The sequence below is a fragment of the Passer montanus genome, unplaced genomic scaffold (genome assembly GCF_014805655.1).
Source record: "Passer montanus isolate IOZ18808 unplaced genomic scaffold, ASM1480565v1 scaffold13, whole genome shotgun sequence".
Taxonomy (NCBI): Eukaryota; Metazoa; Chordata; class Aves; order Passeriformes; family Passeridae; genus Passer; species Passer montanus.
The window spans coordinates 5,590,649-5,603,827 of NW_024359832.1; the positions used below are offsets into that span (position 1 = coordinate 5,590,649).

General features: G+C 44.8%; 1 protein-coding gene across 7 annotated transcripts in view; it reads right to left on the reverse strand.

The window, feature by feature from the left end:
* Positions 1 to 6,170, reverse strand: part of LIMCH1 (LIM and calponin homology domains 1) — a 175,205-nt gene extending 169,035 nt beyond the window's left edge. For 3 of the 7 annotated variants that reach the window (XM_039698761.1, XM_039698760.1, XM_039698758.1), the window contains exon 1: positions 5,709 to 6,093. In XM_039698761.1, coding sequence (XP_039554695.1) covers positions 5,709 to 5,804 — 96 coding nt within the window. In that variant the 5' untranslated portion in view covers positions 5,805 to 6,093. Of the gene's footprint in view, positions 1 to 5,708 lie in introns of all 7 variants that reach the window. The other 4 variants (XM_039698757.1, XM_039698755.1, XM_039698756.1 and 1 more) reach the window with 3 other exon arrangements.
* Positions 6,171 to 13,179: the final 7,009 nt, after the last annotated feature.

The following is a 13,179-nucleotide window of genomic DNA, read 5'->3' on the forward strand; positions in this document are numbered from 1 at the left end:
TGTTCTTCTTGGAATGTTTGCAGAAAAAGGATGCACAGAATTTTTCATCCATGGATGAAAAGCTCCTAGACTGCTAGACTTTCCAAACAAAAGATAATGCAGTTTTATAACCTGATAAGCCAAAACATTTTAGAAGCTAAAAATTTCTGCTCTATCAACCTACTATTTAAGCTCCATGCTCGGAAAAGATTTCACCTTCCTTTCTAGGGGACCAAAGTTTGCCTTTAAAAAAAATAATTTTAAAAAATGTAACTAGTAGCAGAACAAGCCCGGTGACATGACATAGCTGTACTAACTGGTCACCACCAGCAACTGCATAACAGCATCCCAGACTGGTGTTGAGGTCAGATTTTTTACTTATTTTAATTTTTCAATACTGAAAGTAGAAATTAGTTCAGGTTTGAGACAATTAAGAGTTCAGTCCTGCTTTTCTGACATTATCCCTTCAACAACAGTATTGTTGTTCTGATTATTTTCACCCCTGTGCCAAGCACTACTTGTAACATGGCTTAAACAGATCTCATGACAAGGGAACTGGGTTCATGTATACAGCACAAGAGGTCGGCTGCCAGGCAACTGAAGAGGAAAAAATTTCTAGAAGGTGGTAGTCTGACAGGGTCAGAAAGGTTTGGGTGGGTTCTACCACCCCCGTTAAATCAATTTAGCTCTCATTCCACCGAATGACTAACTGAGCCAGAATGAAGAGCATCCCATCTGTCCTGCCTGCAGTCCCTAAACGCTGCCCAGGAGGAGATGCAGAGATAGCAGTGAAGAATTCCTCTCCAAGGCCAGTCACTGTAATCACAGTAAAGTTATCCTGCATCCACATACATCTAGGGCCTGATATCAGCCACACACCTTTTGACTCTTCATGGTTACCTTACAAACACTGTGGGAAGGATTCTTCTAGCCTATACTTCAGCTTGTCCACATAGCAGGCTACCTGTCTAACACATTTGCATAGGTTTCTTCTAGTCTGAGAATACACTTGCTCACTTTAACAAATTAATTCCCAAATCATTACATAAAGTATTTAAGTAAGACACACTTCCAGCAGAAGAGAAGAGCTCAAAAGAAAGAAAGGCTAAAGGCTGAGAAATATGACCTGCAAACACTGCTTGGAGGCTCATTCAACAACTACTCTACAATATTTGATTAATAAAACCATTCCGTTTTAGAGCTTGGTGCAACATTCTGGGCTTAAATGGTTGTATTTAAATACTCTCATAAAGTAGTTCAACTGAAGTCTCTGGAAATGCTTGCTAGAGAAGATGTCTGTTGGATTTAATGCATTTCTATCCAAACAATGGCATGACTGTAGTGGCACCCAAAGGTCCCAGTGTGGTTGTAGGCACCACCATTCTAGGAACTGTGTCAATGGTCAAAGGAACTGGTGTCCCTATTCAAGGATCTTAGAATCAGCTTCAGATAAGAGTAGATGTCTATACATGTTTGGAAATAGAAACACTCCTGCAGGACACAGGTCACTCGTGTACACTCAGTGAATCAGTCAGCTTCCCCAGTACATTTCACCAAAAGAGCTTTACCTCTGATGTTCCTCAAAGGCCACACTGTATCCCAAAAATCATATAAACAAACTTGCTTATTGCTCAAGTTCCAGGACACCGCTGCAGATACTCCAAACAAGTCCTTCACCATCAGGAAAGATTTTGCTCAAAGAATTACCTTCAACTCCTTTTAAATTACATTTTTGCAATGGAAACCTCCTCTCTGGCTGAAAGAGACACCCTATAGAAACCTTGTTTCTAGACCCCCGGCTCAAGCAAATCAAGATGAAGTTTTTTACCTGAGTCACTTCCCTGAATTTATGCCTCCCATACTCTTCCACAGAGATGGTAGTGCAGGAGTGTCCTGCCTATTCTGCTTTATGTTGTGGCACATCCAGAGGCACTAGGGAATGCACAGCTTCTCCTAGAAGCTGCAGCACCACTGTTATCAATTTAAAACACACCTTAAATACAAACATCTAAGAGGTGTTTTTGCCAGAAGGCAAAACGAAGACACAAAACACCCAACAAATTTCCCTGGCTGGCAAATTTCTCCATAACACAAGAACTCTCATGGGGAAAGTATATAGGGGAAAAGCAGCAGATTATTAGAAGTTTATGGTGTTTAGCTTGCACACATCTAGAGGGAATGATAAAGTCAAGCACTGGTCACAATGGATAGAAAAACATGAGCTGTTTATTATTGCTATACAACTATGAAGGAAGTCTTCTTATCAGCTAGCAAAGTTTCTAAGGAATACAAATGTATGGAAAAACCATCCCTAATTGAACCAAGTCACAGCAATGAGGAGAGAGCATATTAATGAGGCAAGGCCAGGAGGCACGATGAGGAGATAACAATACCCTTAGGAGTTACACCAGTATTAAATGTGACTTTATTACCGTATTATTCTCCTATGAGTCTTTACAGCAAGAATAACTCTGTTTATACAGATGTTCTTTCAACCACCAGCTATTCCAGATTAAACACACACAGAGAACCTTGATATTTTAAGATTACAGGCCATTAGATTAAATTAGATTTGTTATTTTGCTATAGTATGCCAGTAGGCTTTACAAGGTTGATATATTCTTTCAGTGAAACTGAGATGCATTAATTGAAATGAGATACCACACCGTTAATAATGCAGACTGATGTAGCTCTCTCACAGGATTTCTCATTCAATGCCTTTATTTTAATTCCTCTGAGTGCTACTAATAAGGTGCATTTTATCATTAAGAGGGCATTCTTCATTTAAGTAGTACATGCCAAGCTAAACTAAAATAATAGGCTAGTTTGCTGTTACAAGGGGGATGCACAGTTGATATTTATGCAAAATTAAGCAAGCCTGAACTCTGGTTTCCTACCCAAAGGTATCCACCAAAACTTCAGTGCAATTCAGACCACCCTACACTGCAGCATCCAGATTAAAGTAATGCTGGCAGAGAAAAAGGAAGGCTTCAGGCACCCAGAAGGCCAACTCTAGTGAAAGGTGACAGACACAAGGAGTAAAAACAAAACCCCTAAGACCTCTGGAGCAGTGGAACACAAATTCCTTAATCCTTGCAGAGCTAAACACTCATAACTTAATGTCTTGGCTGCCCATCTGCAAGAAGAGGAGAAGCCTCTCTTTCCAGTCTCACCACAGGAAAAATGTGCTGCAGACCACAGGGTGGATTTCTGCAGCCCGACAACAATAGTGACAGCACTCACACGGGGATTTAAAGCAGATGAGAATCAAACTAGCAAGCCACACAACTTAATCGTTAGAAATAAAAATGCGCAGTAAGCTGAGAGAGTTTTCAATCTGTCCATTTCTACTTTAATTTCCTTGCATGGCACTATATTACAGCCTAAGACAGATTTTAAGCTGTTTTACACTGCTAACATTCTCACTAGCTTGTCTGCTCCATACAGGAGCAGGTTCAATAGCTCTCCTTGCAATGATAACAATTTCTTTTTTTTTATTTGAGAGAGATGTAATTTGAAATGGTCAAAGGGGAGTTGGAAGACACAACACACTGGACATTTCCTAACATCTCTAGGCCAGGGAACAAACTGGTGAGAGACAAGTACAGAGCCAGCTGAAGCAGATGGACTTAGTAGCCAGACACAGCATGACCCCCATTTCTGCTTTTCACACAAATTGATAAGGTTTGGCACACTGAATGTTGATACCTTATAGTTTCCTATTTTTAAAATTTTATTTATTTTTAAGACTGACATTGCTTTTCAATAACTTTGCACTAGCATATCAAGTTCTGCATAATTCAATCAGTTCAAATCATCCAGATTTAGAAGGGTGAATGCTGACCAGATTTTTGGAAGAGGTAATAACCCTCATGCTCCAGAGCTTAAGCCAAACTGGGATTAAAAGGAAATACGATGTGTTAGGCAAATTAAACCACATTTGCTTCAGTGGCAGCTTCTTCCCTCTTTCTCTTAGTAGGAGCATCAGCTCTGGGCACTGCTGGAAAGGCAGATGCTTCCCCCTCACACCACAGCTGTGGCAATGCTCCAGGCTCCTGACACATTCCCCTCAGGCAAGGAGAGGGTTGCAAAATTAACAGTACATTACAGTTCTGTCATTCAGGCATCAAGCAGATGATGCTTTAAAATTTGGAGGAAGCACAAGAAGTTATTGACAGCTTCCCCTGTACACATTGAACTCTTGGACTTCATGGAGGACAAGGAACTTAAGAGTTCTCCTGCTCTGCTCACCAGGGCCTGTGCAGCACAAGAAACAGACATGAGACCTCCTGCCACAGTGAACTGTGGAATAAACTGCCCAAGAGAGAAGTTTCTGCCTGACCCACAAGGTTCTGTTCTAATACAGGAAGATTTATAGTCCCTTCATTATTATCGTGCCTGGAGTGGCGATGACAGCTTTGTTATCTACAGAGAACTGCTCCACCATTGAGTTCTTGGCTCCATTAGCAGTCAGCAGGACTCATGGTCACAAGGTATTTTTATACCATATGTATGATGGAGTCACGTGCCTCTCCCCCTTGGTGCTCTGTCGTAAAGAAGGCTATAGAGAAACTGCTGTATTCATCTTCCCAAGGCAAATGGTGTTTATATGCACTTCACTTTTCCAAGCTGCATGCTCACCTCTCCTTGGCACAAAAGCCCTTCTTTTCACATTCATCATGGTTCCTCTGCCTCTGGTCCTACACCAGCCAGATTCACATCATGTCAGGGCCAATTCCCTGAAGACTGACACAGCATTACTCTTCCAATTGATACTGGACTAAAACAACATAATCTGAAATTCACAGGGCTTCACAGAATCTTAATGACACAACGATTTTTACAACCTTTTGCCTAGTCACTTTCAGGAAAGAGAATCCACTGAGGCTTTCTAAAAGCTGCAGATTAAATTCAAAGCCCACAGCTGAAGGGAGCAGCTACCCTGGTATCTGGGTTTATGCCACCTTCACTCATGTTCTGTACCGGAAATCAGATGGAGAGCTATTTTCAGCGTCTCTATTGGCACATGCCAAAATATTTAACTATTAAATTTGACCCACCACCTGCCCATCTTCCCGTTTTACGGCGCGAGCAAACAGCAAGCACATCTATTTTTTTTCTGCCCTGCTTGAACAGCCAGACTAAATCTCTCTCCTGGGTCGGCCGAGAGACGGGAACAGGGGCAGCAGGGCTGTCCCCGGCCTCGCAGCGGTGGCGGCCGGCCCTGCGCGCACTGCGGAGCGCGACCTGCGCGGCCTCCGCTGCCGCCCGAGGCGCGGGGGCCGGCGGGCGCGGGGCCGGACGCTTCCCGGCGGGAGGGGATCCTGGCGGCCCCGGGGCACGGGGGAGCGTCCGCGTCCGCTCCGCAGCTCCGCGCACCTGCCCGGCTCTGTTTACAGCCGTCCCGTTCATCCCAGCGCCGGGGGCGGGGAGGGGAAATGCGATTAACAGATTAAGTTTGGAAGAACCGAAGGGGGGCGGGGGCCATCCAAAGGCGCGCACCCTGCGCGGGGGCTGAGCGGCGGCTCGGTCGGCCCCGGCTGCTTTCCCCGCAGTGAGGAAAGCTGGGCAGAGCGGCGGGAAGGCCGGGATAGAGATCGGCGTGAAATAAAACGCCCACAGTCCCCGGGGGGACAGCGACCGGGGGGGGAGGGAAGGACACCGGGCTGTCCCGCGGGGTGTCCCCCGTGGGGTCAGGCGCCCGCACCCCTGCCATCCCGCGGGCTTACCTCGATCCATTTCTGCGCCTCGGTGAAGGCCAACTCAGGCTGGGGGGGCTCGGCAGGAGGCTGAACCTCTCCCAGCTCCAGCCCAGGACTGGCCATCTGCAGGGCCCCGGCGCGCCGCGGCTGCGGCGGCGGAGAAGCCAGGCACGGAGCCGCCAGCCCGGGCAGAGCCGCGGCCGCAGCGGGGGGACGCCGGAGGCCGCTGCCTGCCTGCCCCTGCCTCTCCCTGCTCGCAGCCGCCGGGGCGGGAGCCGGGGGCGGCGGCGCTCCGCAGCCCGGCTGGCTGCGGCTCGCCTGCGGTAACCTCGCTCCGCCGGTGCCCCGTCCGCCCGCCCGCCCTGCCGCGGTCCTCCCTCGGCTGCCGCCCCGCCCGCCCCGCCGGCGGCGCGGAGCTGCGCTGCGCTGTCCTGAGCTGCCAGCTAAAAATAAAACAGACGGGCGAAGCCGCTTTGCCTTCAGCCCATGCAAATGCCCGCGCCGCCGCCTCCCGCCGCGAGCATCGCATCGCGGGCGGCGCTGAGACCGGGGGGAGGGTGGGCGGGGGACCCGGGCACCCCGCCATGGGGACGGGGACGGTGATGGTGATGGCAAGGCACTCCCTGCTTGGGAAAGAGCCGCTCCCCTCACCCCGCTGGTGCCGGGGAGGGGGGGACTCGATGTCAAGGCTCCCCTGCTTTGGGGGCAGCCTGTCCCGCACCCTCAGCTCGAGGGCACCGAGCCGCACACGGTGAATTGCTGTTTGCGGCTGCTGCCTTAAACACTCATTAACCGACGCTGCTCCGCGGAGCAGCCGAGGGTCTCCGTGCCGAGGAGCGCTGCTCCCGGCCCGGCCCTCACCTGCCGCGGGCCGGGCCCGCACCGCGGGACAGCGCCGCGGCTGCTCGGGGCCGCACGGTGCCAAACGCACCGGGGCCAGCGCAGGGCTGGGCTGCCTCAGTCTTCCTGGAGAAGCAGAGCAGGCATCAAGGTGTGCTTGAAAATACATACCACGGGTGAACACTTCTCGTTTTTGTCTTTATGCCGGGGAAGAAATCCAGCTCTGTCCTGCAGAGGCTTGCATGTCTTGCATGGACCATGCACCACTTACATGGTGTGAGTAGTCCTAGATCAAGCAGATGCTTTTTAGCCTAAGGTTAAGCGTAGAAGTTTCTAGAAACAGAAGGAAATCCTTTTTTTCACCAGGCCTTTTAAAAGACAAATCTTAAATGTCTCCCCTCACAAGTGTTCAAACCACAAGCCAAAGTCATTTGCTTATATGAAAGCACAGAAAAGTATCTGTGTGCTGGAAATGCAGGTGTGTGAACTTTAACCCCTACTAGTAAGGGTTTTTTTGTCAGGGGTCATAGCTGGCCACTTTTTCAGCTTGTGATAGGTGTCAACAAGTTTGACAAGAAGTAAATTGTAGGATCTACTTTTCAGTATGCCCTTAGTTTGGGCTTATTTCCCCCCAGTTCAGTAGCTGGGATTTTAAATCTTGTTTATTTTGATAGTCAACAAAAATTACCAACTCTTCAAATATAAATATACCACAAAAGTACATATATTTAACTCTGTTTCCGTTCTAGGAATTTGTCTTTATTGTTTGCTACCTTTTTTTGGTCTTTGTTTATTGCCTCAAATATGCTGGAGTAACAAAGGGCCTAAAAACAGGATATAAAGTTTATAGAGATTTTTCTGAGAACTGCAACAAGACAAAAACTAAATGAATAGGAAATCTAATCTCAAATATTTAAAGATAAATAAGAAGTGTATTTTGAAATACTTATGCTAACAATCTATTCTTGTAATATTTAAATAACATTGATGTTTATCAGACAACAATTAGATTCATTCTCCTGGGGCAGTGAAAGACTAACAATTTAAAATAATTATCCTACCTCTTTTTTTTATTACTGTGCAATATCAAATGCATGATTTTCCTGTCTGGTGATCTCAGCATCACCTCTTGGAGAACTAGAAGAGCCGGATTGGGCTGGGATAAGCCCTTGTCTAGAAGTGAGGGGTGGACATTAATTTCCCATTTATGCAGTCAATTTTCACGGATCATTAAAGAAAATGTGCTCTGATACACATTTCTTTTTATACTCTTACAGTCAAGCCCACACAACTTTTTAAATTTACTAAATCCTCACAGCACCACATGGATATAGAGCTAGTGCAGTCTTTAAAGAGCCCTGTTATGTATTTAGGAGTGTAAAAGACACTCTGACTGGCACTAGGAATCTGGCCACTTCTTTTCTAATCCTAATCCTGAACCAGCTTCTCATTCGGTCAAGTACGAGGCAGCATCCGTACCTCCCTGTTCCCATGGAAACACACTTCTAGCATCAGCCCAGCTTACTTTCTTTTTTTTTTTTTAATCACCATCTGCCTGGGGAGTTGCAGGGCTTGTTGCTCTAAGCCCCTGGAATGCCAGTCACAGGTTTTTCAATGATTCTCCTTTCCATATAACAATCACTCTGGCTACTGCAGAAGAACCAATATGAAAAATAGAATGTTAGAAACTCCAGCAAGGTTTTCCCAAGGTCACTCAGTTGCTCCTGACCAGAAACATTGCTAGAAACTTAGTGGTGGAATTTGCAGCAGCAAAAAAATAGGAGATTTTTTTCTTGGAGTTCTTTTCAAAATTCTCTTGTTTAAAAGCATGTGCTTCAGTTTAACTTCTTCTTTTTTCTTTCCAGAGAAAAACTCAAACCAGCGCTTCAATCCTTATCGACACTCTCATATTCATATTCATATTTATTAAGCAGGAGAAAACCTGTGGGGCTGCAGGTATCAGTGTCAAATTGCATATCTTTGTCCAGGTTCAGTTACCCTTCCCAAAAGCAGACTGTGCCTGTGCATAAGTAAAGTAACTGTAGAGAAATGCATGATACAGTGGTTACAGGAGAAAGCAGAAATAAAGAAGGTCTTCTCTGGTTTGTAGAGATCTTTATGCTGCTGTGCACAAATGGAAAAATAGAGGCTTTGAGGAAGATACGTTTTAAGTATTCAGCTTATATTAGTTGGTTTGGTCTTCTACCTTGTCTAGTTTCCTCTGCTGGGAACAGGAACTCCTGTTTCTTTTTTCCTTCAACTAGCATCTAAAATTGTTAAGCCTCTTGAGTAGCAGGGGCAGAGGTTTAATAAGGCCTGACTGCTGTTCTGGCAGGCCTGATCTTATCCCATGGCAGCAATGAGCAGCTTGCTTCAAGGAAGATGTGTCCTGAACTGCTTCTGCCACTATGATCTGTCTCCCTCAATGAACAGGTCTGGTGTTCAAGACCAAGCTCTCAGCAAAACTACTCCTAGATGGCATCTTTGTAGTCTTGCTAGTCTTTCTGGTTGTATTAGCCTGACAACAAACCTTTTCCTTCAAAGCCACTCTGTCACAAATGCTTCCAGCAACATGTGTAACCTCCATTTGAAAAACATTTCTTTTATCAAAAAGCATGGCACGGAGAACAAATGGGTGAAACACCCAAGGATCATATATTTCTATCCTATTTTACCTTGCTCATTTGTCTTTTCTTTGTGAGCCAATGTACCTTAAACCAGCAAGGCCCCATGGCTGTTTAAGAAAGGAAGTTATCCTGCAGGCATCAGGGCTTTTCTGCCTCCTTCTCTCCCTGACAATCTGCCACTCCCAGCTGAAAATCTCTGATCAGTACTTCTTTTTTTCTCCAGACCATAATGGTCTGGATGCTGCACAGTCCTGGGCCAGATCTCAGAGAAATCTGAGCTGAACCATAATCATACTGTTCTGGCTAACTATCTTCCCTGTTGTTTGCTCAAGGACTTCTATACATTTCTTTGGTTTGCTTGTCTTTTTTGTGCCTAAATCACTGAACATCACGGAGAGAACTTGAGGTTGTATGGTATTTATTGTAAACATTCTGCTTGGAATTCCTTCATTTTCTAAAGCATAAGCCAGGGGTAGGCACACCCAGCACAGCTCTGTTTAACCTCCAGATCACTTCAGAGCTGCAGTGTCTGAGCTGCCATGGGTCTCACACTGCTGTGTGGCTGCCTGGGGATGCTGCGGGAGCTGGACAGCTCTGGCAGAAAGGTGTTGGTACTAATGCTTCTCAACAGGTATTAACCCTGCCCGAGGGTATTTGGAGATTTCTTTACTGACTTTACTGCCTTTACTGACAAAGGCAGGCTGTGCATTTTCACGGCCTGTCCTGTGTGGAAGGGTGAGTTGAGAGCTGAGCTGAGCGAGCAGGTGAGAAGTGCCCTTGAAGCAGCATCTATGAAGGCAGAGGAGGGTGGTGGAAAAGATGGTTACCAGGAGTTTAGAATTATTTTCCTTGATAACACAAGATTCAGAGACCGTTCTACTCTCAATGACATGCAAGCTATCTTGGAGAAAAGGCTGGTAATAATTTCCACTTGGAAGCAAGACATAGAAAATCCCTACTTTTGAAAAATTACTTTTTAAATGAGCTTTAGTTATTTTTAATTCTCATGGAAAATCAATGATCTGTGACCATGAGAGCATGTTGATTTTTTTCCAACCACTCAGACAAATGTTGTGACTTCACATTTTATTTAATCAGGGCATCTGCTGTGGTATATTTGCAGTGTTCAGCATTTGGCTGACAGCATCTGTTTGTTTATCCCAGCCATGCTGTCTTCTATCACAGTCACTTTCTCTCTGGTACCACTCATTCAGCAACATATTGTCAGGCTTGGCATTGATGCTCTGTGTCATTCTGGGAATTATAGGAGTAGATGAATCGTCTGAATTTGCTCTTTCCTGGGAGAACAGCATGATTATCCCTTCTCACACTGTCCTGGAAGAAGGTGAAGCCCTTTTGTGAAGCAGTTTTTCTCTATTTTGAACTTTTATATAGATTTTTGAAAGCTAGTACAGCCAATTGTCATCTGGTAGCTGAGCACCATTTGATATTTTCCTTTTTTTAATTCTTTGCATTTAATTAATTTTTTAGATTTTAAAAGCTGTTGAAAATCCAGGTTTGGATATACCACGTTGCTATTTAATGAACTATAAGCCTAATTAATCCAAGTGCAGGTGATTCAAAATGAGAGCTCACATGCATAAATGCATGTAAATATTCAATATTGTTTACAAGCTGTAATTTTCAGGGGGTTCCCCATCCTCTGTTCCCTGTCTAAGAAATCCCTGATCAATATCTCTTTGTTTTAATGTTGCTGTGCCTTTAGTTGTGAGGTTTTCCTGCCTGGCCTTCCTTTCTGGCTCTGAGACTTGATTCTACCTCTCCTGGAGGCCTCCAGATCCCAGGCTGATAGCTCTGCTAATGGCACAGAGCCTGGCTTAGCTTCTCCTTTCATCCACAGCCATGCTGGATTCTCCTACTCAGCCAAACAACCATTTCCTTCCTTCTTTTTATTGTTCTCATCAAGACCTGCCTTTCCTCTGGTATAGGAAATTCCTATATCCAGCCTCCTCTTTAACAAGCTTCTTTTTTTTTTTCTTTCTCTGTGAGCCTCCTGTCTTTTGTCCCAGCTTGCCATAATCTTGTGTCTTTCAGCTCCCATACATATCTCAGGTACTTCTCACTTCCTCTTGTCCATATGTAGCATGTGGATGGAAAACCCAAAACTTAAAAATCATGAAAACCACTGGGAAAGAAAAGCAGAGAGAAGGAAGATCACAAATAACTGATAACAAGTTACACAAGGTTAAAAAGACATAAACTGGGTTGACAAGTGAGCAGTAATACCAAAATGAAGTGGAGGAATGGTGAAAAGGAAGTGAAGGAATCCGAAATAAGTAGGTGTCAAGGTAAAGGGAAGAATAAATCTGAGAATAGCACCATTGAACTTGTCAGAGTATCCTTTCATTCTGCCTTCATAACTACCAAGAATATCAAGGTCCAGATCCATATATGTTCTTTCCAGATCCTCTCATAAAATATATGCCAGATTGCAAGAGGAAAATGTCCACATGCCCAGCAACTGAAAGGCTGCTCTGAAGGAATGTGTGTCTCTTCCACCCTGATCTCTGCCCCCAGAGCTGCACAGCTCTAACCTCCTGACAGGTCAAGCCTGGAAAAGGATGTGGCAGGACAATGGGTCTTTCACCAGCTGTTATCAAAGATCTTTTTAGCCCATTAAAACAAAAGTGTATTGATAGGGAGCGGATGCTCATAGGTTTGTGTACCTGCCAATATGACATCCTGTTTCTTTAATGCAAAGACAACAAACAGCCTTCACTTCTCTGCTGAACTGGAAGTGGCACAGAAACTCAAAACAATATTTCTCCTCCAGTATTCTTTCAAGTTTGACTGCTTTTCAGCTACTTTCTTAAAATCTGCTTCATTCAAAACTGGAAGTGGAAGTGGGGGTGTTTTTCCAAACACAGTCTGGTCCAGAGCAGGACTCTCCACTTCCAGAATGTATCTGCAATAACCTTCCAGCTGATTTTGCACTCTGCTCATTTGAATGCAGCATCTTCCCCTGCTGCCACACACCCAGTATCCATATTACCTACTCCCTTTTACCATCCAGAGTAAATTAGCAAAGACATGGAACTACTAAAAATGTTCCCAGTGAGGAATGTACCTAGAGGGGTTTCAGTACCGTCAGAGAGATGTTCCTCAACACATCTTTCATAGTGCCACCTCCAAGGAAGGGGTCTTTTGAGTCAGCCAACCTGCTCAGAGAGCACATTCCAGCCTCAGGTTCCATAAGTGCAGCTGAGTCTGACCAGGCTCAGTCAGACAAGGAAAGCCAAGGAGCCAGAGCAGGTGGTTCAGGGGTCTGCAAACCTCTGCGGCAAGCTGTGGCTTCAAATGAGTGCTACAGACTTGTGGGGAAGGGAGGGGGTGTCGTGTATGAGACAGCTTGCAAAGAATGCAGTCAGAAACTTTTGCCAAACTGGTGAAAAACGGGATGAAAACCAAAAACTGTATGTGGAAAAAAAGGTGATTTGAAAACCAAGCCTCCTAGTCTCCAAAGTAAATTCCTAGGTTTTTATATTCAATTTGTTGGTGTATAATAAATTTTATGTAGCGGTGGCCTAAACATGTAGTTCACCAAACCACATTATTTTTATCAAATGTGCAAAAAGAATAGCAAAACTCCCTCTCACTGATGTTGGAACTGCTGTTTGCTAGGTAGCTGCTTGTGAAAGTTTGAGAAATGTGGGAAAATCCATATCACATTCAGTCTTTAATTTTAGTAGTGACTTGCCTCGTTCAGAAAGAACTGGTGAATAATATATTCCCTCTCCTTTTCTTAATAAATATTCCTGTGGAGAAGATCAAAAGGGAAAACTTGAAATTAACACTGGGCTTTATCCAAATTTGTTTGGAGTTTAGCTGGTTCACAGAAACTTGGAATATTCATTTACTCAGGATAAAGAAATAGGCAAACAAAAGTGGAACATTGAAATGAAAGAGAGAAGCAGGGTCAGAAAACAAGAAAAGCAATAAAAGACTTGCCTCCATGCAGTAGGACAACAATATATCGTATTTAGCAACAGTATTATTTAGTTCCATGGCAA